Genomic DNA, 26238 nt, shown 5'->3' on the forward strand with positions numbered 1-26238 from the left:
AAAGCTTGTCTTTATTCCAAATTCGTTTAAAATAGTGACATGGCACCCATATGTGGAGCTACACGTTTCGAAAGCTTTGACAAAGAACACCACTCGTGTTCGAAACGCGTAGCTGCACATATGGGTGCCATGTCACTATTTTATACGAATTTGGAATAAAGACAAGCTTTTTTTATCAGCTGGAATCCTCCTGCTTTTTTTCATTCAATACTAAATGTACGTTTATATGTACGGTATGTTTTTTTTTATTTCAATTTCTTTATTTTTAATGATGGAAAGAAGGCAATTCAAATTTTGTGATTTAAAAATTTTTTTTTTTTTTTCAATTTTACTTTTTTTTTGTCCCTTGAAGGGACTTGATCCTGCAATTCTTTGAAAGCTTTTACTATATACAGCGAAGCAACAATTCTGCAGTATATTGAGAAATTGTGTTTCTCTTATGAAGTTCAGCCTGCACCTGAGCTTTATAAGACGACTAAAATGCCACTAACAGGGGCTATTAGTAGACCAGCGGACTGCTTAGGTAATACAGCATGTCACGCGCACACTGACATTTAAATGATTACACAGTGCCGATAGGAGAAAGCTCCAGTTATGCAACAGCTGACATCTGCCAGGTATGATGCAGCCTCAGCTCCTGAGCCGGCTTCATACATTCATTATCGAAATATGACAAAAATATAACTCGTAGGTCATTAAGGGGTTGAACAGAAGGCTGTCTTACAGAACCGCTGCACAGCTATTCTGCAAAGCTAAATATACAGTGCATGTTAGATAATAACTTAGCTGGAAAAAGCATCTGTACAATGGCAGATATCATTGGAAGTCTTCCAGGAGGTTTCAGATTATTAAGATGGGAGCAGCATAAGCTGGATTCTTGCGTCCCCCTCACCTGCTGCCGACTGGCTGACAGCTTTCCCACTATTCTATGTCTGGTAAATGTTTTGTAAATGGATGGACACCAAGATGCAAACCTGACAGGTCACATTATGGTCAATACGTCTGTTGGGCACCACTGATGTCTGTCATGAGACAGATCTGATGCTGCAAAAATGTTCATCAAAAATGCTGTCTGCGACTGTCCATTTTCCTACAGTTAATGACAAATTGAGGAGGTCCACCAATGACATGGTGAACATGTGCATGAGAGCATCCATGTACGTAGCGAGTGTGCATACAAGTGCATTCAGATATGGTAACTGTGTACTAGTACATTCATGTGTGTAGCATCTATGCATGTGGTAAGAAATCATGTGTGCATCCCTGTCGGAGTACTCTGCACGAGGCGTACATGGCTGGCACTATGCAAGTGGCATCAAGGATAAAATATTGGAGGGCACAATATAAGAGATGAGCAAGAGCACGCAAACTACCTTAGCCCAGTATTCGTTCGGCTCTCAGTGGCCACAAGACCAAGGCAGTGGTGACTTCTGTACTAGAAAAAAAAGCTCACGTGACATCACAAAGTTATAGGCAGAAGAGCCCAGGATGCCAGACAGAGGACCACCGATACAGACGTGAGCACTGCCCTGGTCTGCCGGCCACAGAAGGCCACACCAGGCTGGCTTCGGGATTTCAGCTCAGGAATCCAATTTGATGCTACAGGCCTCACTGAAATGTACTTTTTCAAAGTCTTCTTCAGCAAGGATATAGGATATAACAACTCTAATGATGGCCTAGACAAATTTATATCCTCACCAATTTTTCACCCAAAATCCATCATCATCATACACCAGATGGACCCCTATAAATGCAGGAGAGATGATGACATTTTGGTGCATTGTGCTGCACATGGGCATAATCCGAAAACCAGAGCTTCGGCAGTACTGGAGTACTGATATTCTCTACAGTACACCGGTATTCCGCATGGCCATGACAAGGTCATGATTAGAAGCGATCTAAAAAGGTGTGCATTATAATGATAATGCGCAGTGTCCTTCCCGAGATGATCCAAACTTTCATCATCTATATAAAATTTGTCCAGTGGTTGAACATTTCAGAAGAAAATTTGCTGCGGCGTACATACCCCAGAGGGACATCGCTATTGATGAATCTCTGACTCACTTCAAAGGGAGGCTAAAATTCCAATACCTGCCCAGTAAGGCTATGTGCACACGTAGAATCGTCCACTGCGGATTTTTCCATAGTGGATTTGATAAATCCGCAGGGAAAAAACACTGCGTTTTTCCTGCGGATTTATCGCAGATTTCCCACGGTTTTTGTGCGGATTCCACTGCGGTTTTACACCTGCGGTTTTCTATTATGGAGCAGGTGTAAAACCGCTGCGGATTCCGCACAAAGAATTGACATGCTGCGGAATGTAAATCGCTGCATTTCCGCGCGATTTTGTCCGCAGCATGGGCACAGCGTTTTCGGTTTCCCATAGGTTTACATTGTACTGTAAACTCATGGGAAACTGCTGCGGACCCACAGCTGCGGAAACGCTGCGGGTCCGCAGCGTGTGCACATAGCATAAGAGGGCCAGGTACAGAATTAAACTGTGCGAGAGTACCTCAGGGTACACCCACAGATTTAGGGTATATGAAGGGAAGGATACCAAGATTGACCAGCCCTGGATGCCCCCCGTCCTGGGGGCGAGTGGGAAAATTGTGTGGGAATTGCTGCACCCACTGCTGGATAAGTGTTATCCCCTCTACACAGATAACTTTTACACCAGCATCCCACAAACGTCAAATGGTGACATTTCCCTTCCGAGCCCTGCCATGCACCTACACAGTAGTTGTCCATCACATATGGGGTATTGACATACTCAAGAGAAATTGCACAACAAATGGGATCCATTTTCTCCTCTTCCCCGAAAATTTGTGGTTAAAGCAACATTTTGTATGGGGAAAAAGTAAAATGATCATTTTTTCCTTCCACAATGCTTTAGGTCCTGTGAAACACCTGAAGGGATAATAAACTTCTTGAATGGGGTCTTCAGCACCTTGAGGGGTGCAGTTTTTAGAATGGTGTCACTTTTGGATATTTTCTATCATAGAGGCCCCTCAAAGTCACTTCAAATGTGAGGTGGTCCCTAAAAAAAATGGTGTTGTAAATTTTGTTGGAAAAAGGAGAAATCGCTGGTCAACTTTTAGGCTATGTGCACACGTCAGGATTTCTTGCAGAAGTTTCCTGACAAAAACCGGACATTTCTGCCAGAAATCCGCATGTGTGTTTTTTTTGCAGTTTTTCCCAGTGCATTAAATAGCGGGAAAAACGTGAAAAATCCGCAAAATTAATGAACATGCTGCTTTTTTTACCGCGATGTGGGTTTTTTTTGCAGAAAAAAAACGCATCATGTGCACAAAAATTGCAGAATGCATTCTAAATGATAGGATACATATGTATGCATTTTTTATGCGCTTTTATCGCGTTTTTATAGCGAAAAAACACGAAAAAAAATGCGAAAATTCCTGAACGTGTGCACATACCCTTGACCTTTATGACTTGCTAACAACAACAACAAAAAAAACCTTTCAAAAATAATGCTCAAGTAGACATGTAGGAAATGTTACTTGTTAACTATTTTGTGTTACATATCTCCCCGGTTTAAGGGCATAAAATTGTAAAGTTTAAAAATTTAAAGTTTTTTTGTCAAATTACTAATATTTTCACAAATAAAAAGCATAAAATATCCTAAATTTACCACTAACAAAGTACAATATGTCGCAAAAAAAAAAAATTCTCAGAATCACTGAGATCCATTGAAGCGTTCCAGAGTTATTACCTCAAAGTGACAGTGGTCAGAATTGTCAAATTTGGCCTGGTCAGGAAGGTGAAAACTGGCTTCGGGGAGATGGGGTTAAATTTTAAAAGAATTTCTATCTCTAAGCCAATTCAAGTTACGAAATGAAAGTCAACCAGTAACTGACTACCATATCACTGAGAAAACTCAATGCAGCAACCACATTAAACAGAACATCATTTGTGTTTTCTTTAAGAAGCCAAGGTAAAATGAGCATTGGAGTGAAGGAGCTCCAACCTATGGTATGTATACAGGCGCTTTATGGTATTTAAAGAAAATATGTCAGGAGGACCAATCCCCCTAAGCAGTCTATATGGGCATATATGTCAAAGAAAGTTGCATAAAATGATACCTTGATATTTCCAATCCGATGCCTTCCAGAGAAATCAATGCAATGCATTTTTAAATATTTAAATGAGCTGTTAAGATCTCTGGGACTGAAATAGATCTCCCAGGGAATCAGCCTCCAGAATTTATAAATAAAAGGGGGCATTACCAGTGTGAGACACGTAATGACTAACAGTCTGCTCTTTTGATCTACATGTCTCACTCTGGTAATGCTCCCTTTTATTTAAAACAAACTCTGGAGGCAGCATCTCAGGGAGATCACTTTCCGGCCCATAGATATTAAAAGCTCATTTACATATTAAGAAAAACATGGATTGCTCTGGAATAAGACATCACATAGCAGATAATGTATTTTATTCATCTTTCTATGAGCTATATGCCCATATAGACGGCTTCGGAGGGTTGATCTTACTGACCGATTCCCTTAAACCCTTCATGACCTGGGGGTTTTTCGTTTTTCGCTCCCCTCCTTCCCAGAGCCATAACTTTTTTATTTTTCCATCAATATGGCCATGTGAGGGCTTGGTTTTTGCGGGACAAGTTGTACTTTTGAACACCACCACTGGTTTTACCATGACGTGAACTAGAAAACGGGAAAAAAAATCTAAGTGTGATAAAATTGCAAAAAAAGTGCAATCTCACACTGGTTTTTTGTTTGGCTTTTTTGCTAGGTTCACTAAATGCTAAAACCGACCAGCGATTATGATTCTGCAGGTCATTATGAGTTCATAGACACCTAACATGTCTAGGTTATTGTTAATCGAAGTGGTACAAAAAATTTCCAAACTTGGCTAAAGAAAAAAAAATAAATAATAAAAAAAAAAAATTGCGCAATTTTCCGACACGCGTAGCATCTTCATTTTTCGTGCTCTGGGGTCAGGTGAGGGCTTATTTTTTGCGTGCTTTGCTGACGTTTTTAATAATACCATTTTGGTGCAGATACGTTCTTTTGATCGCCCATTATAAAAAAAACGTAATTCTGGCGTTCCAAACTTTTCTCGCTACGCCGTTCAGGTTAATCCTTTTTTTTTTTTTTTTAATTGATCGGGCGATTCTGAACGCGGTGATACCAAATATGTGTATATTTGATTTTTTTTAAAAAATTGTTTTATTTTGAATGGGGCAAAAGGGGGGGCGATTTAAACTTTTTTTTTTTTTTTTTTTTACTTTTGCCATGCTTCAATAGTCTCCATGGGAAGCTAAAAGCTGGCACAACTATTGCCTCTGCTACATAGAGGCGATGCACAGATCGCTCCTATGTAGTAGAATTGCTGCATTGCTATGAGTGCAGACCACAGGTTGGCGCTCACAGCACTCCGGCATCAACCACCATAGAGGTCTTCAATAGACCTCTGGTTGTTATGCCGACGCATCGCTGACCCCCAATCACGTGACGGGGTCAGCGATGTGCGCATTTCCGGCCCGATGGCCGGAAGCGCTAGTTAATAGCGGCAGGTGAATCGCGATTCCACCAGCCGCTATTGGGGGCACATGTCAGCTGTATAAAACAGCTAACATGTCCCGCCTTTGATGAGGGCTCAGCGCTGGAGCCCGCATCAAAGCGGGGGTTCTGACCTTGGACGTACTATCCCGTCCAAGGTCAGAAAGGGTTTAAAGTTTGTTGCTTGATATATATAATGCTAGCCGGATATATTTTTGTGCATATACTTTTTCCATAATGCATTAAAACCTACTCGTAACTATTACTCATTTATTGGGAATCTATCACCAGCTTTTCATCACGTAATTTAAAGGGAACCTCTCAGGTTCCCCATACTCTCTAACCCAACAACATTCACTTCTGTATCAGTAAATTCTGTGCGTAAACAGCCCTATGTACAGTATAGTGTTTTTAGGTAAAAATTAGGTTTAAAAAAGCATTTATATTGTGCCCGTTTTCGATGATAATTAGGGCTTTGACTAGTCGATGGGATAGTTGCCCCAGACTAGTAAGTGCTGTTCTTTGCAGGAGCTCTCATCGTCAGCCCCTGCAAATTTCATGCACGTACGATGTACATTTCGGCAGAGTAACTGCTGCATGTATGCTTCCCAACTTCAGAGGCACACTGCGCAATACCGGAAGTTCAGAAGATGGCTCATGATGATGTGCAGTGCGCCCCCTGAAGCCGTAGAACCGTACCACCCAGCCTCTGAGGAGCACTGCCCATGGCCGGAAGTTCAGAAACTGGCTCACGATCCTGTGCAGTGAGCCCCTGAAGCCGTAGAACCGTACCACCCAGCCTCTGAGGAGCACTGCCCATGGCCGGAAGTTCAGAAACTGGCTCACGATCCTGCGCAGTGAGCCCCTGAAGCCGTAGAACCGTACCACCCAGCCTCTGAGGAGCACTGCCCATGGCCGGAAGTTCAGAAACTGGCTCACGATCCTGCGCAGTGAGCCCCTGAAGCTGTAGAACCGTACACACAGCCTCTGACGTGCACTGCCCATGGCCGGAAGTTCAGAAGATGGCATCCGGTTATGCGCAGTGAGCCCCTGAAGCCGTAGAACCATACACCCAGCCTCTGAGGCACACTGCCCATGGCCGGACGTTCAGAAGATGGCTTCCGGTTATGCGCAGTGAGCCCCTGAAGCCGTAGAACCATACACCCAGCCTCTGAGGCACACTGCCCATGGCCGGACGTTCAGAAGATGGCTTCCAGTTATGTGCAGTGAGCCTTTAAAGCTGGGAAGCGTACATCCGGCTGCAGAGATGCAGCGACGCTGCCTAGATGTACAGCACGTGTGGGTGAGATTTGCAGGGGCAGGCAATGACAGCTTCAGCAAATTATGTTACCACGCCCACACGGGGAGTTATAACATGGAAAGAGGGCTGACTAGTCTGGGTTAACTAACACCGCATCGACTAGTCAAAGCCCTAATTAGCACAGGAAACGGGGACAATATACATTTTTTTTTTTTTTTAACGTAATTTTTACCTAAAAAATATTACACAGGGGTGGTTAGGCAGGGAATTTACTCATACATAACTGGATGGTGCTGGGTTGTAGGGTATGGGGGACCTGACAGGTTCACTTTAAGATCAGCATAATGTGTAGAAAGAGACCTCAATTCCACTGACATGTCACTTACTCGGCTGCTTGCTGTAGTTTTGGCAAATTCACTGTTTTATCAGGAGACTACGTCTTGAGGACTAGAAGTCCATCATATTCATGAGAGCTGTATAACCCCTCTCCCACCACTGATTGGCAGTTATACTGTTACACTGTGCATAGACAGAAAACTGCCAAACAATGGTGAGAACTGGTAGATCGGCAGCAGATAAAACAGTCTACTATATAATTGTCTAAGGGGTACTTCCGTCTGTCTGTCTCGGATATTCATTGGTCGCGGCCTCTCTCTGTCATGGAAATCCAAGTCGCTGATTGGTCGTGGCAAAACACCCACGACCAATCAGCAGCGTATGCAGCATCAATAGTAAAAAGATCTAATGTTACAAATAAGAATAATAAAAAAAAAAAAAAAAAAAAGTTATTCTCACCCTCCGACGTCGTCCGCTGTCCTCGGCAGTGCAAGCGGCAGGTTCCGGTGCCAAGGATGCTATGCAAGAAGGACTTGCCATGACGTCAAGGTCATGTGACCGCGACGTCATCACAGGTCCTGAGCTCATACCAACCCTGGGACCGGAAGCTGCCGCGTGCACCGCACACCGGCGCCAGGACTTCAAGGGGCCTTCGGAAGGTGAGAATATGTTTATTTTTTATTTTAAGTCTTTTTTAACCACGCATATAGTGCTCACACTGCTATATACTACGTGGGCTGTGTTACATACTGCGTGGGCTCTGTTATATACTACATCTCTGTGCTATATACTAACGTGGCTATGTTATATACAGCGTGGCTGCTATATACTGCGTCCCCTGTGTTATATATTACGTGGCCAGTGTTATATACTGCGGGGGCTGTGCTACATACTGCGTGGCTGCTATGTACTGCGTGGGCTGTGTTATATATTACGTGGCCAGTGTTATATACTGCGGGGCTGTGCTATATACTGCGTGGCTGCTATGTACTGCGTGGGCTGTGCTTTATATTACGTGGCCAGTGTTATATACTGCGGGGCTGTGCTATATACTACGTGGCTGCTATGTACTGCGTGGGCTGTGCTTTATATTACGTGGCCAGGGTTATATACTGCGGGGGCTGTGCTATATACTGCGGGGGCTGTGCTATATATTACGTGGCCAGTGTTATATACTGCGTCGCCTGTGTTATATACTGAGTGGCTACTATATACTGCGTGGGCTGTTATATAGTACGTGGGCTGTGTTATATACTGCGTGGCCACTGTTATATACTGCGTGGCCCGTATCAACGCAGCGGGTATTCTACAATATGTATGTATGTATGTATGTATGTATGTATGTATGTATGTATGTATGTATGTATCAGCCACATAGTGGCTGTTAGCTAGCATAAGTACATGTGGGGATTCCCTAGCAACCAGGCAACCCCCACATGTACTTATGCTGGCTAACAGATGTAAATGATTCAGCTGCGGCAAGAAAAACAATCTCCGAGCACTAAAAAATACTCGGAGGACACCAGAGCGTGCTCGAGAAATCTTGAGTAACGAGTATATTCGCTCATCACTATACTTAATATGTTGATTCCTCTACTTTTTCTGTGTATATTCCATTTTACTGTTTTAACTACAAGAATAATTTAAAAAAAACACATTTAATACATATAGTTGTACATAAGTATCGATTTTTGGGGTTCCAAGTGGTATTTGTCGGCACACCTGAGCGCATTATTGGGTGTACTGGGGATGTCGTAGGCCACGGACATATACCGTATATACCTTTCTGCAGTATCTTTACTTCTCCATTCTCTTTCTTGGACTCGTTCATCAGTTTATGTTTCTTTTTCTCCTTCTGTTTCTCCTTCTCTTTGATCTTGATTTTTTCTTTAATCTCACCTTTGGGAAAAAAAATTAAAACAGTATGATGTTTTGGAAGATAAGTGTTGAAGAAATAATGTAATTTCTTTACGCAACAGAATTTTTTTTCTTAGTTAAATGGGGAGTAGTGTCTGAAGAAATAGAAAACTGTCCAATTCTGCTCATTATGCCAAGCATTTACCTAAAAAGTTTCAGCATGTCAGCTACTTGCCTACAGCCCGAATTCACAGCGCAAATAGATTTACTTAGCTGGTGTGTAAGACAAACTTAAGTGTGGGTCCTAAGTATTATGAAGACCTTTGACACGGTAGAAAATATTAGAAAATATATATATTTTTAATTTACATGTTACCAATTGCTTCAAGCTAAAAAAGAAGAAAAAGTTGAAAAGAAGTTTCAGGCTGCAATCACCATTTCTTCAGTAATATTGAGAACCCTGATATGCAGTCTTCAACCTGATCCTATTCTCAGGCTTTCACGGTCAGGTCTTACCCATTAATACATGCTGGATATGAGGCCTGTGTGTCTAGGGTGCTGCTGCCTTCACTATCCATCGTGCATCAGTACAGCATTATTACAGAAATCTCTCCTCTGCAGCCATACATTCTCTACATTGAAGCTGCCTTTGTTACCTCCAGCCCTACCACAGCTATGTGATCATCTCTCTGCCATTTCATTTCTGCACTAATATTACAGCTGCAACCCAGGAATGATGAAGGCTAGTGATGAGCGAATATACTTGAGATTTCTCGAGCACGCTCGGGGGACCTCCGAGTAATTTTTAGTGCTCGGAGATTTAGTTTTTCTTGAAGCAGCTGAATGATTTACATCTGTTAGCCAGCATAAGTACATGTGGGGGTTGCCTGGTGGCTAGGGAATCCCCACATGTACTTATGCTGGCTAACAGATGTAAATCATTCAGGTGCGGCAAGAAAAACTAAATCTCCGAGCACTAACAAATACTCGGAGGTCACCCGCACATGCTTGAGAAATTTTAAGTAATGAGTACCGTATATTCGCTCATCACTAATGGAGGCCCTACACCAAGTATCATAGGTTCTTACAATTCTGCCACTCTGGATAATAATCAGACCATAGCCAAGCTGAGATTTTCAGATGCAATATAGGCACAGAAATGCACCCATAGCATTGGGGGAAACTGGTCTATTATGCTATGGCTTAGCCCTGAGCTGACAGCAGCCAAGAGAATTATGTAGTCAGAATCAGCACAGCCCACTATGTCGGGGTAAGACTCTACAGCAACAAAATGGGGAAATACACACACACTGCTCAAAAAAAATAAAGGGAACACTGAAATGCCACATCCTAGATATCACTGAATGAAATATTCCAGTTGAAAATCTTTATTCATTACATAGCGGAATGCATTAAGAACAATAAAACATACAAAGATAACTGTAAATTAAAATCCCATGGAGGTCTGGATTTGGAATGATACTCAAAATTAATTTACAGGCTGATCCAACTTCAGTGGAAATGCCTCAAGACAAGGAAATGATGCTCAGTAGTGTGTGTGGCCTCCACGTTCCTGTATGACCTCCCTACAATGCCTGGGTATGCTACTGATGAGGCGGTGGATGGTCTCCTGAGGGATCTCCTCCCAGACCTGGATTAAAGCATCAGTTAACTTCTGGACAGTCTGTGGTGCAATGTGGCGTTGGTGGATGGAAAGAGACATGATGTCCCAGATGTGCTCGATTTCAATTCAGATCTGGGGAATGGGCAGGCCAGTCCATAGCATCAATGCCTTCATCATGCAGGCACTGATGACACATCAGCCACATGTGGCCTAGCATTGTCATGCATCAGAAGAAACCCAGGACCCTACTGCACCTGCATATGGACTCAGAGGATCTCATCCTGGTTCCTAATAGTAGTCAGGGCACCACTGGCTAGCACTTGGAGGGCTGTGCAGCCCTCCAAAGAAATGCCACCCCACACCATTACTAACCCACAGCCAAACTGGTCATGCTGGAGGATATTGCAGCCAGCAGAACGCTCTCCACAGCGTCTCTAGACTTTGTCACATGTGCTCAGTGTCAACCTGATGTCATCTGTGAAGAGCACAAGGCGCCAATATCGAATCTGCCAATCTTGGTCCTACTCTGGCAAATGCCAATCACCCTGGAAAGTGTTGGGCTACAAGCACTACACCCACTTGTGGACATCGGGCCCTCATACCACACTCATGGAGCCTGTTTCTGACAGTTTGAGCAAACATATGGATGTTAGTGGCCTGCTGGAGGTTATTTTGCAGGGCTCTGGCACTGCTTCTCCTTGCACAAAGGAAGCGGTAGTGGTCCTGCTGTTGGGTTGTTGCCTACCTATGGCCCCCTCCTTGTCTCCTGGTATCTGCTCCATGCTCTGGACACAATCAGAGTGCTTACTTCATGATTCATAGCTGTTCATTTGGTTAAAAAAAAAAAAAAATCATAATTTCAGTGATAGAAACTGACAAACTGCCAAGTTTGAGCACGGTCTACTAATTCTCAGAGTGCTCTTCTGCAGTTTAAAAACACACAAAAAAAAAAACTTTGCCACAGCTCATGGCAAAAGTGTATGTGATGTTTTAGGAGGCACGCAGCTTAAGGATGGCTTGTTTCACCTGCATGGAGAGCTCCTTTGACCGCATGTTTACTTCACAGCAAAACCTTTCAAATGCAAGCACCACACCTCAAATCAACTCCAGGCCTTTTATCTGCTTAATTGAGAATGACATAAAGGGTTTGCCCACACCTGTCCATGAAATAGCCTTGCAGTCAATCGTCCAATTACTTTTGGTCCCTTTAAAAACAGGGTGGCACATGTTACGGAGCTGAAACTCCTAAACCCTTCATCCAATTATAATGTGGATACCCTCAAATGAAAGCTGAAAGTCTGAACTTCAACTGCATCTGAATGGTTTTGTTTAAAATTCATTGTGGTAATGTCTATAACCAAAATTAGAAAAATGTTGTCTCTGTTTAAATATATATGGACCTAACTGTTTATCTCTTCCCCATCCTTAGCCCATGGTGGTATATCTCTTCCCCATCCTTGGCCCATGGTGGTATTTCTCTTCTCCATCCTTTGCCCATGGTGGTATATCTCTTCTTCATCCTTGGCCCATGGTGGTATATCTCTTCCCCATCCTTGGCCCATGCTGCTATCTCTCTTTCTCATCCTGGTGTATATGTCCCGCATCCTGTTACATATCTGTCCCTTAACCTGAACCCCGTCCTGGTATGTATGTACTTAATCCTGGGCATCTTCCTGGTATATGTCCCCCTTTCTGCTGCTGTTCTTTAATGCATGAAAAAAAAAAAAAAAAAAAAGATTATACTCATCATCCCTCTGCAAGGCGTCGTCTTCTGAAGTTGGCAGCTGACTTAAGCGTGTGCAAGCGATGGGAGCACATGACGTCATGCCAATGTCAGATGCTGGCGCATGATTGGCTGGCAGTGTATATTGCAGCGCACATTCCCCTGCGTCGCAACACACTTCCACTAAATACGCATCCATGGACACATCCTGTTGCAGTTTGCGCTGGCAGGCCCCCTCACCTGCAAGGCATATATACCGTATACACAATATCATCTGTATCTCTATTTATTGAATAAGCTTTACTATTGTTTTTCTTGGCTTCCCAAAAACAAGGCAGTTTTTTACCCCAATATCAATACCAAAAATAACCACTATTGAAAATGCAGCAATATATTTAACTTTTGCTTGTTGCCTGGCTGCAGAGACTATGTAGAAACTCTACTCTAAATCTACCTGCAGGCTGTAAGGAGACAACCAGGCACCTAGGAGCAATTCTTGAGCGTAGGAATAAAACAATTTCATAATTATAATGAGAAATTAGTGTAACGTTTTTACACGCTCCATATATGTAGCTTTTTGCCTAGATTTGAGGCCACAAATGCAATGCTCTAGATAAACAAGCCTACAACCTGCAGTAGCCACCGATCCACCAAACCGCTGCACGACCAGCTCTATCCTCACCTACTGTATTCTCACCCATCCCTTGTAGATTGTGAGCCTTCGCGGGCAGGGTCCTCTCTCCTCCTGTACCAGTTATGTCTTGTATTGTTTAAGATTATTGTACCTGTTTTTATTATGTATACCCCTCCTCACATGTAAAGCGCCATGGAATAAATGGCGCTATAACAATAATAATAATAATAATAATAATTATAAACGTTTTATGTAAAAGTTGCTAAAATCAGAGATTAAATTTCCAAATTGTGCCATCGCTAAAGATTGTTTGCGGAGGCAGAAAACATTAGATCACCAATGGAGCTTTATGGCTCTTCTTCGTTCACACAGGTCAATTAGTTTCAATCACTTGGCCGATATAACTACGTCTTTAGCTCTCCTAGTACAGGATGCTCACAGGATCATTCCCCTCAGAATAGGCGCAGCAGTTTCCCAAATTCATCTTTGTCTGTTGCTTTAGTAGTGTGCACTTCATAACAGCTCTTCCCTTGGAGTAATAGAAAGCATGTTGTAAGACTTGTTTCTACATAGCTGCCATTCTTAGCAGGAAGAGAGCAGCCGGCTGGACCAACGAGGAGACGGGGTGTCTCAGACTTCCACAGACCCCGAGGAGACACTGCAGATTAACTGTAGTCACACATCACAGGTCTGCCATAATGGAAAATGGCTAAAGGTAGCTTCACACGAAGCGACGCTGCAGCGATAGCGACAACGATGCCGATCGCTGCAGCGTCGCTGTTTGATCGCTGGAGAGCTGTCACACAGACCGCTCTCCAGCGACCAACGATGCCGAGGTCCCCGGGTAACCAGGGTAAACATCGGGTTGCTAAGCGCAGGGCCGCGCTTAGTAACCCGATGTTTACCCTGGTCACCAGCGTAAAAGTAAAAAAAACAAACAGTACATACTCACCTGCGCGTCCCCCAGCGTCTGCTTCCTGACACTTACTGAGCGCTGGCCCTAAAGTGAAAGTGAAAGCACAGCGGTGACGTCACCGCTGTGCTGTTAGGGCCGGAGCTCAGTCAGTGTCAGGAAGCAGACGCTGGGGGACGCGCAGGTGAGCATGTACTGTTTGTTTTTTTTACTTTTACGCTGGTAACCAGGGTAAACATCGGGTTACTAAGCGCGGCCCTGTGCTTGGTAACCCGATGTTTACCCTGGTTACCAGTGTAAAACATCGCTGGTATCGTTGCTTTTGCTTTCAAACACAACGATACACAGCGATCGGACGACCAAATAAAGTTCTGGACTTTATTCAGCGACCAGCGACATCACAGCAGGATCCTGATCGCTGCTGCGTGTCAAACTAAACGATATCGCTAGCCAGGACGCTGCAACGTCACGGATCGCTAGCGATGTCGTTTCGTGTGAAGGTACCTTTAGAGCAACAACAGCAACTAATCATCTATAGGAAGACTTATACATTTTTTATTTAATCACTGAATGGTCATATCAAGAACTAGATCTGACATTTATGAAGGTTTCATTTCCAACCAATGCATATTTCAGGTTTCCAGGCTTGTAACAACCCTTACAAAGAATTCAACCAAAATGGAAGGCAGCCAGAATACTTATCGCCAAAATCCACAATATGTCAATGCACTTGCTTTATGCTCACTACCTGCAAGAAGTAGCAAGGCGAGAAACAAAGTAAATATTGGAACAGTCATTTTCCGTAGAAAAGTAGCTCGACCTAGCCCCACACAAGATGAAAAAAAAACAGCTTTATGTATAACTTTTTGTTTAAAGAAATAAATGGCTTCATACACCCACACTGCAAAGGTGGAAACAGGACCTCTGTGTGAAGCTGTGGAGGTCCACTCGAGTGACTGTCACGCAAACTATCTCCATAACAAGCCCTTTAAAGGGAACCTGTCACCCCCAAAATGGAAGTTGAGCTAAGCCCACCAGCATCAGGGGGCTTATCTACAACATTCTGTAATGCTGTAGATAAGCCCACGATGTATCCTGAAAAGATGAGAAAAAGAGGTTAGATTATACTCACCCAGGGGCAGTCCCGCTGTGGTCCGGTCCGATAGGCGTCGCGGTCCGGTCTGGGGCCTCCCATCTTCATTCCATGACGTCCTCTTCTTGTATTCACGCTGCAGCTCCGGCGCAGGCGTACTTTGTCTGCCCTGTTGAGGGCAGAGCAAAGTACTGCAGTGCGCAGGCACCGGGAGAGAGGCCCAGCACCTGCACACTGCAGTACTTTGCTCTGCCCTCAACAGGGCAGACAAAGTACGTGTCACGGGGCAGAAATAGGAAAACAGGAGATGAGGAATCTGGGCCCCTGAACCGCCCCTCAGGCTAGGGGAAGCCCTGTCTTTCCTTAACTTGGGGGTACCCTTGAAGGTAGGGAGGCCCAAGTCAACGACCTGTCCCTGTCTCCTGTTAAACCCTGAACTAAACCCCCAAACCCCACCCCAGGAGGTGAACAGTGTAAACAGCACCACAAAGCAAATAAACAGGAACAAACAATATGAGTGAGGGGAACAGGATACCAAAAGGTGAATGCACAAACTACAAAGTAACAAAACTCAGAACTTAGCTTGTGCACGCGCCGCTGCAGACTCCACAACACAGATAGTACAGCAACAGAGCTCCAAACACCAGACTTGGCTGACACCAGGGAGCTGCTACTGCGAGGTTGGTCTCCTGAAAGGAACTGTATAACCAACAGTCAGCTGATGCACCAGGTGACCTTATAAAAGGATGGTGGGAGTGGTCACAAACATCAGCTGACCCAGCAGCAATGCAATGCAATAACACCAGCGGCCACCGGGGGGGGTGTTGGGGTTGTAGGGTTGGGAAACTGCATTAACCCCCAATGACCAGAAAGGAAAAAAGGTTTAATTCAGAGGGAAACCAGATCTGCCAGATACAAACATGGATCGTGACAGTACACCTGCGCCAGAGCGTGAAGACAAGAGGAGGACGTCATCGTAAGAAGATGGGAGGCACCGGACCGGACAGCGATGCCCATCGGCTCGGACCGCCCCCCCAGGTGAGTATAATCTAACCTCTTTTTCTCATCTTTCAGGTTACATCGGGGGCTTATCTACGGCATTACAGAATGCTGTAGATAAGCCCCTGATGCCGGTGGGCTTATCTCATCTTCCATTTTGGGGGTGACAGGCTCCCTTTGGGGGTGCAGTCGGACCAAGATGGCTCTGTAAACTGTAGGCCTCTGTTCGCACAGCATGCATTTTGTAGCACTGGGCAGCCCGCCTGTATGTGCGTTAGTAATAGGCTGTAAACCAGATGCTCTGCATTGCCTGTGTGAACAATGCCACATACAGACTATTATCTCTTATCTTTTTGTGCACTAATGCCAAACAGCCAACACTGGATTGAAAGTGGTTGTTTCATCAGTATTTTTTGCACCTGTGTTTTTGCCATCATTTATCGGGTTCGATGCGCCCTGCTAGTGCATTTGGTTGGAAGCTTCAGCAGGTAAACATCTCTGCTTTTTTCTCTGGGACACGAGCCTTAAACCAACCTGTGAGTAAAGTGCTCTGCACTAAAAGTAAATAAAATACCGTAAATAATTAAACTTCACCTCAAACTAAACTTCTCATGTTTCCTCCCTCTACTTACCTACCTATTCCAGATATTGCAATTGTCTTAGGTGTTTCAACCATTACTCCCAATTACCGTATTTTACGCTTTGTAAGACGCACTTTATTTCCCCCAAATTTGGGGGGGGAAATGTGGGTGCGTCTAACAAAGCGGACATACCGCTTACCATTACAGGCTGGGATGAGGGGGTGTCCGCCGCCGCTACCGCCCGCCGCCGGGGTTGTCCGCTGCTGCCCCGGGTGATGCTGGAGGCTCCGGTGCTGCGGGGGCCTCTGGCGACATTTTGTGAAAGACCAGAGCCCCCCGGCAGTTTGTCCATGCGTTCCAGTATGACTAATTCCGGGAAAATGGCCGCCGGAATCTCGGGAGATGAGATTTCAGCGCTGAGATCTCATCTCTCGAGATTCCGGCGGCCATTTTCCCGGAGTCAGTCATACAGGAACGCATGGACGAACTGCCGGGGGCTCTGGCCTTTCACAAAATGTCGCCAGAGCCCCCCGCAGCACCGGAGACAGCCCTGCAGCATCGGAGACAGCCCTGCAGCACAGGAGCCCCCCTGCAGCACAGGAGCCCCCTGCAGACCCCCTCATCCCAGCCTGCAGCAATGCTCCACTCCTGCCTCCAGCAACGACCCTGGGACCCTGATCCACCACAGCCACAACCCCTGGTAAGTAATAAGACGCATGGATTATAAGACGCCCCACCAATTTGTTAAAAAAAGTTTTTTCCTATTTTTCTCCTCAAAATTTGGGGTGCGTCTTATAATCCGGAGCGTCTTACAAAGCGAAAAATACGGTAGCACGCACTCTTTAAAGGGGTTGTGCAGTGGATCTCTCTTCCACTCTACAGAACAGAAGAGACGGTGCTGTAAAAGCGAAGTATACATATGCCATCCTGACAGTACAAGCACACACGAGCCTCGCTTGCCATCCTTTGGTACGTGGCAGGGCTCGCACACTCAAGAAGAGGCAATACAGCCATTTAGTGCTGTGTGCGAGAAACCCATTTATTCCACACAAACTGCTAGACTATTCTGTAGCGTTACCATAACAACCAATATATAGATGACACCTTTATTGTATTTCTGGCCTGAGCCTCTGCAGTAGAGTTACAGTACACAGTATGATTAGAACCGCTGAGACGGACCCCATTTCTGATTGGGTATGGCAAAGATGTATTTGGTAAAAAGCGACCCCCACTCCCTCATACACTTTATATAGCTGACGGCCAAACCATAAGTTCTACCAGAAGCGCTCTAGCCGAACTGTCGGGTACACAAGAATGCTCGATCGGCCAAGGATGCCTGTGTTATATATAAGAGAACATAAGGATCGGCAGTCTGAAATCAGACATACCGAAACCTTCTATCCCCAGACAGTCATCAGTTAGGGACCTCCAGACACATTTGACTGTCAGCCAAGTCTGCTGATATTGCAGGTTCAGCCAACATTGGCTAATGTGTATGGGACCTTTAGGCCATGTCATCCTGGCTCTGGAGGGGGGTCATAAAACTGTATGGGCTCTACCAGTTTAAGTCCATTCCACTGATCCCAACAGACACCCAGAATAAACAGATGTGCCTATTGTTCTTACATGACATAGGTTGCCTCTCCCTATTGAGAGCACAGACTCTCGGCCAAACAGTGGGTGCAAGTGTATAATGGGGGATGGGAGCGACTGCCACACCTTGCCATGTAGGGGCATCACTATAGGGCAGTGGTTATAAGCAGCACCATCCTGTATTTGACTGCAGCAGTCTCTAGGATAGCAGCATTATTGACTCATTTACTGTACAACCATTATTTTATACAGGGTTAATTGGAAGGGAAATTTGGTATGAACTTACCACACATGGTGTTTATTCCCATGCTTGCTTTCTTACAGTGTCTGTAGATGGGATGTGTTCATTGTTCAGTTCTGGACTTTAATACTACTGTAAATTTATGGTGCAGCATTGTGCCTGCAATCTAGCAGGAATAGGTCCGGGATGCAGGGGAGCATATAAGCAGTTTATCACCTTTACAGCTTTGGCTTTTGACGATGCTTCTGTGGGACCAGGCTACTACAATCTCTGCCCACCTGGGCACAGCTGCTGGGTTCTAGCAGAAGTCAGTGGCAGAACGATCTATGTCCGGAGTTCATTGTTTGGCTTCTTATTCTAAGTCATTTGGCAAGGCTCGTTAAAGTTTCAACTTTTAGGATGGCCACATCCAATAAGTGGGCACTAGAGTACCTGTCCTCTTCCTTGCTGTACAGAAAATTAGCATATTCGGTAACTATGAGGGACTAGATTGTGGCCCGATTCTAACGCATCGGGTATTCTAGAATATGCATGTCCGCGTAGTATATTGCCCAGCCCACGTAGTATATTGGCCAGTCCACGTAGTATATTGCCCAGTCACGTGGTATATTGCCCAGTCACGTGGTATATTGCCCAGCCACGTGGTATATTGCCCAGCCACGTGGTATATTGCCCAGCCACGTGGTATATTGCCCAGCCACGTGGTATATTGCCCAGTTACGTGGTATATTGCCCAGCCATGTAGTATATTGCCCAGTGACGTAGTATATTGCCCAGTGACATAGTATATTGCTCAGTGACGTAGTATATTGCCCAGTGACGTAGTATACAGCACAGAGCCACGTAGTATATTGAACAACGACGTAGTATACAGCACAGAGCCACGTAGTATATTGCCCAGCCACGTAGTATATTGGCCAGTCACGTAGTATATTGCCCAGCCACGTGTGACAGGTCAAAAAAAAAAAAACATACTCACCTTCCGAGGGCCCCTTGTAGTCCTGTCGGTCCCAGGGTTGGTATGAGCGCAGGACCTGCGATGACGTCGCGGTCACATGACCATGACGTCATGGCAGGTCCTTCTCGAGCAGGACCTGTGATGACGTCGCGGTCACATGACCATGACGTCATGGCAGGTCCTTCTCGCATACCATCCTTGCCACCGGAACCTGCCGCTTGCATGGAGCGGTCACCGGAGCGTCGCGAGGAGCGGGAAAGGCGGCGGAAGGTGAGTATATAATGATTTTTTATTTTTAAAAAAATTATTTTTAACATTAGATCTTTTTACTATTGACGCTACATAGGCAGCATCAATAGTAAAAACTTGGTCACACAGGGTTAATAGCGGCGGTAGAGGAGTGAGTTACCAGCGGCATAACGCGGTCTGTTACCGCTGGCATTAACCCTATGTGAGCGGTGAATGCGGGGAGTACGAACTGCAGGGGAGTAGGGAGGGACTAATCGGACTGTGGCCGTCGCTCATTGGTCGCGGCAGCCATGACAGGCAGTTGGCGAGACTAATCAGCGACTTTGATTCCATGACAGACAGAGGCCGCGACCAATGAATATCCGTGACAGACAGAAAGACGGAAGTACCCCTTAGACAATTATATAGTAGATGTTTTCTCCTGTACAGATGCCCCAGTCACAGTGGAATAAATGAGCAGTAAAGAAACATAAAAGTTCCCCAGATTTTTTTTTTTTTTTAAATGCACAAAAAAATTATGTCTGTACAAAACGTGGGGTTAAAAGCCATCATAATCACACACAAAATAGATATATATTACAATGCTAAAAAAGTATTGTATTTGAAAATAACATTTATATACAAATAGAAAAAAAAGAAAACACCTACAGTGGGGGAAATGATCCCTTGCTGATTTTGCCCACTGACAAAGACATGAACAGTCTTATTTTAAGGGTAGGTTAATTTTAACATTGACAGAATATCAAAAATAAAATCCAGAAAATCTCATCGTACAAATTATATAATTTATTTGCATTTTGCAGTGAGAAATAAATATTTGATCCCCTACCAACCATTAAGAGTTCTGGCTCCTACAGACCGGTTAGACGATCCTAATCAACTCGTTACCTGCATTAAAGACAGCTGTCTTACATAGTCACCTTTATAAAAGACTCCTGTCCACAGACTCAACTAATCAGTCAGACTCTAACCTCTACAACACGGGAAAGACCTAAGACCTTTAAAGCGAATCTGTCACTAGATGACACAATACATCCACACTTACATAGATCTTGGTCCCAGTGATGCTGGAGTACTTTGAAAACCCATGGAGAATGACTGTAAAATGCTCTTTGAAAAAGCTTTCCTGCTTGATGGTAAACTGAGTATTTTATGGGCCCATCACTCCGATCCTCAACAGATTGGGCTCACTGCACAATACCGTGTATTCGCTTCGTTTCATTTCAATTAAATGTCACATACAACTTGTCTTCATACAGATACTCTTTGCATTTGATAAATACCACTGTGACTGTACGCTCAATCCAGGGGTAAAGACTGTAGGCAAGGCAGGTACCAGGCACCTGAAATCTCCTGCTCACCATAGAAGTCAAAGGGGCTGTACTATGAAAACTGATTCCAAACAGATGGAAAATACAGACCCTATTCATATCTTAGTTTTGCACACGTAACATGCTCTACTTTCCTTCACTCTTCTACATATTTTTGGGCATCGCTTTATTTGGCGTTTTAGCACGTAGTGGACAGATGAAAGGGTATTTCCGCAGGATCATACTAAACAGTTTGAAGTCTGTAACCATGGAAACATAGGACTGTACCAGGGCTGTAGAAACAAAACGATGCAATATTTAAAGGGTTGTTTTCAAACTTGGAGGTTATCCTCTGTCTTTTCAAAGGACTTCTCAATCGCTGGAGGTCTGACCACTGGGCCCCCACACATCATGAGAACTGACTTATGAGCCCTGTGTGAATGAAGCGGTGGTCAAACATCTGTACTGCCGCTACAGTGCCAAAGTCTGAACACGGGCAGTGCTCTGCTACCTTTGGCAGTCCTATTAAAAATGAATGGCGGGTAGTATGGTTGAAGCCAAAAGTTAAATGTTGATTTTAGATGCAATAAGTCAAGAGATGTGCACACTCCGAACAAGAAATCTAAAGCAAAATTACCCCAACCCCATCCTCACCAGCAATAGCCTTAGTCCGGAGATGGCATGGTGGCTCTCCAAATAAGGGATAATTGCTATAAAGTAATATTCTGAAATAGCACTATAATATATGTGTATTGATTATATCTGTATATAATATAGATACTGTAGGCCAATATGTATCCAATTCTTCCAACTACCTCTTCATCACACTGCTGCATATATTGGTACAACCCCATTAATCACTGAAGAAAGATTTTTTCATTCAGTCCAATTGCCCTCAGTGCTTCACGGCGGGGCCAGTCATTTAAATACCCCTTCCCACCTGCTTGTTTTCCCCTCTATTCCCCCCCACTCCTCCTCCATCTTCTTTGATTGACAGTTCTGGCTTCATACACCAGAGAAGGGAGGAGACAGATGGAAACCAAGCAGGTGGAACAGTGCATTTCAATTATTGGCCCAGCCATGATGCACCAAGCGCCTGTACTTAGCTTGAACAGTCATTCTGTGCTGACAGTCCCTTTAAAGAGTAACTGTAATTTTAATTTTATTTCATAAATCAATAGTACACAAGAAACTAAGCAACTTTGTAATATAAGGCTACTTTCACACTAGCGTCGGTACGGGCTGTCGCAAACCGTCGGCCCGACGTACCGACAGACAGTGTGTTAATGTAGCACAACGGGGGCAGCGGATGCAGTTTTTCAACACATCCGCTGCCCATTGTAATGTCCGGGGAGGAGGGGGCGGAGTTCCGGCCGCGCATGCGCAGTCGGAAATGGAGGACACGACACACAAAAAAACGTTACATGTAACTTTTTTTGTGCCAACGTTCCTCCAAAACACGACGCATCCGTCGCACGATGGATGCGACGTGTGGCCATACGTCACAATGCGTCGCTAATGCAAGCCTATGGAGAAAAAACGCATCCTGCGGGCAACTTTGCAGGATGCGTTTTTTCTCCAAAACGACGCATTGCGACTGACAGCAAGCGACGCTAGTGTGAAAGTAGCCTAATTTTAAAAGAAAAAAAATGCTTCTTTCTCTGCCAAAACCGATCAGTCATCAAAACTCTCAATTCTGATGTAAAAATTGCGTTAGGTGAAGACGGACAGTCCCATTACTGAGATAATGGCAACTGCCATCTCCCAATGCTCCACAAAATGCTTAGTAGCAAACCAATGATACTTCTCAAGTCACTTTCATCACATACTATATCACTTACTCAAATACAGGCGCATATGGCCTCAATGTGCCAAGTATGTTACAAATCAGCCACCAGAGCAAGAAGACATCAGGACTAACAAAAGGTTCTCCGAGTCTGCTCTCGCTTAGTTCTCCCACTATTATGGAGCCTGGCCAAGGTGTACTGCCGCCACTCTAGGAGCAGATGAAGAGAGCTTCCTGATTAAGGGTTTTTTCTAGGATTTTTAGTATATCCATTTCACATGTCTCTATCGGAATGGATACTAAAATATGGCCAACTGAATGAAGTCTTATAACAGATGAAGCCCTGCTTCAGCCACAGGTGTCCAGGACAGCAGTCCCATCCCAATTAATCCATACGGTGAGACTCTGGAGGGACAGAGCGCCATTTGCCTCTTGGAGTGCAGATTTTCTTCAATTAGTTTGTGGACTCCATATACAGAGCTTCTAAGTGCTAGAAGAGCAGAATCCCCCCTCAAGTGACCCCATTTTGGAAATTACACCCCTTTGGGAATTTATCTACTGGTGTAGTGACGATTTTGACCCCATGGGTCTTTTCCCGAAATAAGCAGCAGTGGATGTTGCCGAGTGAAAATAGCAAACTGCCATTGTCGTGACCAGCTCATGCTTCCGGACACACACATTTGTAAATTAGACTGGCCGTCATCGCTACAGAAATGCCAAATATGTTACAGGGAACCTATCACCCCCAAAATCGAAGATGAGCTAAGCCCACCGGCATCAGGTGCTTATCTACAGCATTCTGTAATGCTGTAGATAAGCCTCCGATGTATCCTGAAAGATGAGAAAAAGAGGTTAGATTATACTCACCCAGGGGCGGTCCCCGCTGCGGTCCGATCCGATGGGTGTCGCGGTCCGGTCCGATGGGTGTCGCGGTCTGGTCCGATGGGTGTCGCGGTCCGGTCCGATGGGTGTCGCGGTCCGGGGCTTTCAATCTTCTTACGATGACGTCCTCTTCTTGCATTCACGCTGCGGCTCCGGCGCAGGCGTACTTTTGTCTGCCCTGTTGAGGGCAGAGCAAAGTTTTACAGTGCGCAGGCGCCGGGTCTCTCAGACCTTTCCTGGCGCCTGCGCACTGCAGTACTTTGCTCTGCCCTCAACAGGGCAGACAAAGTACGCCTGCACCGGAGCCGCAGCGTGAAGACAAGAAGAGGACGTCATCGTAAGAAGATGGGAGGCCCCGGACCAGATGTGACACCCATCGGATCCGGACCGCAGCAGGACCACCCCTGGGTGAGAATAATCTAACCTAATTTTTCTCATCTTTCAGGATACATCGGAGGCTTATCTACAGCATTACAGAATGCTGTACATAAGCCAATGATGATGGTGGGCTTAGCTCATATTCGATTTTAGGGGTGACAGTCCCTTTAACACTAAATTTAGTTTAGCCACTCTGGGGATCAGAAAGGAGGGGACCTTTGGATTAGGGAGCAAAGAATTTACTCAATTTCGTTTTGGGAGTTGTGGGGGCCATTTCGCTTTTACAAAGCCTTTGTACTACCAATAACGTGGAAGCCCCTATATTTCCATTAACAGGTGACAGACCTGAGTACCTTTTTTTTGTGGATTGATTTGAAACTTTGTTAGGAACATTTTACATAATGTTTTGAATCACATTTATCTGGTGCTCTACGCTGACAACTTACTTTGGGGTTTTCATCTAAAATCGGTGAGTGACATGATTCACATGATACCCCGAGAGAAGCATTCACTATAATGAGGCAGCAGAGTTACTCTGGACTCTGCATGGCCTCTGTTCAGTGTTGTCCTTTTCAGAAGTGCACAAAACTGTGGCCAACACAGCTGCACACCTAAAATTGATGGACACCACTAGATAACCCAGACAGCGTCCACAGTGCCTCCATCTGCCGCTTTATAGGGAATTTTCCACCGGGAGTTCTGTCTGAAGCACGTATTTCAGAGACTTACAGTACAGACCAAAAGTTTGGACACACCTTCTCATTTAAAGATTTTTCTGTATTTTCATGACTATGAAAATTGTACATTCACACTGAAGGCATCAAAACTATGAATTAACACGTGAAATTATATACTTAATAAAAAAAAAAAAGTGTGAAACAACTGAAATTATGTCTTATATTCTAGGTTCTTCAAAGTAGCCACCTTTTGCTTTGATGACTGCTTTGCATACTCTTGGCATTCTCTTGATGAGCTTCAAGAGGTAGTCACCGGGAATGGTTTTTACTTCACAGGTGTGCCCTGTCAGGTTTAATAAGTGGGATTTCTTGCCTTATAAATGGGGTTGGGACCATTAGTTGTATTGAGCAGAAGTCTGGTGGATACACAGCTGATAGTCCTACTGAATAGACTGTAAGAATTTGTATTATAGCAAGAAAAAAGCAGCTAATTAAAGAAAAACGAGTGGCTATCATTACTTTAAGAAATGAAGGTCAGTCAGTCTGAAAAATTGGGCAAACTTTGTAAGTGTCCCGAAGTGCAGTTGCAAAAACCATCAAGCGCTACAAAGAAACTGGCTCACATGAGGACCGCTCCAGGAAAGGAAGACCAAGAGTCACCTCTGCTTCTGAGGATAAGTTTATCCGAGTCACCAGCCTCAGAAATCACAAGTTAACAGCAGCTCAGATTAGAGACCAGGTCAATGCCACACAGAGTTCTAGCAGCAGACACATCTCTACAACACCTGTTAAGAGGAGACTTTGTGCAGCAGGCCTTCATGGTAAAATAGCTGCTAGGAAACCACTGCTAAGGACAGGCAACAAGCAGAAGAGACTTGTTTGGGCTAAAGAACACAAGGAATGGAGGACATTAGACCAGTGGAAATCTGTGCTTTTGTGTGAAGAGTCCAAATTTGAGATCTTTGGTTCCAACCACCATGTCTTTATGCGACGCAGAAAAGGTGAACGGATAGACCCTACATCCCTGGTTTCCACCGTGAAGCATGGAGGAGGTGTGATGGTGCTTTGCTGGTGACACTGTTGGGGATTTATTCAAAATTGAAGGCATACTGAACCAGCATGGCTACCACAGCATCTTGCAGCGGCATGCTATTCCATCCAGTTTGCATTTAGTTGGACCATCATTTATTTTTCAACAGGACAATGACACCAAACACACCTCCAGGCTGTGTAAGGGCTATTTGTCCAAGAAGGAGAGTGATGGGGTGCTACGCCAGATGACCTGGCCTCCACAGTCACCAGACCTGAACCCAATCGAGATGGTTTGAGGTGAGCTGGACCACAGAGTGAAGGCAAAAGGGCTAACAAGCGCTAAGCATCTCTGGGAACTCTTTCAAGATTGTTGGAAGACCATTCCCGGAGACTACCTCTAAGCTCATCAAGAGAATGCCAAGAGTGTGCAAAGCAGTTATCAAAGCAAAAGGTGGCTACTTTGAAGAACCTAGAATATAAGACATAACCAAAAAAGTGTGAAACAACTGAAATTAAGTATATAATTCCACATGTGTTAATTCATAGTTTTGATGCCTTCAGTGTGAATGTACAA

The 26238-nt window shown here is 44.6% G+C and overlaps 1 protein-coding gene across 1 annotated transcript in view; it reads right to left on the reverse strand.

Moving 5' to 3' along the window:
• The window catches only part of RSBN1L (round spermatid basic protein 1 like), a 115250-nt gene that overhangs the window by 69273 nt on the left and 19739 nt on the right, over window positions 1-26238 (reverse strand). The window contains exon 2 of the mRNA XM_077264701.1: window positions 8917-9033. Coding sequence (XP_077120816.1) covers window positions 8917-9033 — 117 coding nt within the window. The remainder of the gene's footprint in view (window positions 1-8916; window positions 9034-26238) is intronic.

This window comes from Ranitomeya variabilis, chromosome 5 (genome assembly GCF_051348905.1).
Source record: "Ranitomeya variabilis isolate aRanVar5 chromosome 5, aRanVar5.hap1, whole genome shotgun sequence".
In the NCBI taxonomy this organism is placed as follows: Eukaryota; Metazoa; Chordata; class Amphibia; order Anura; family Dendrobatidae; genus Ranitomeya; species Ranitomeya variabilis.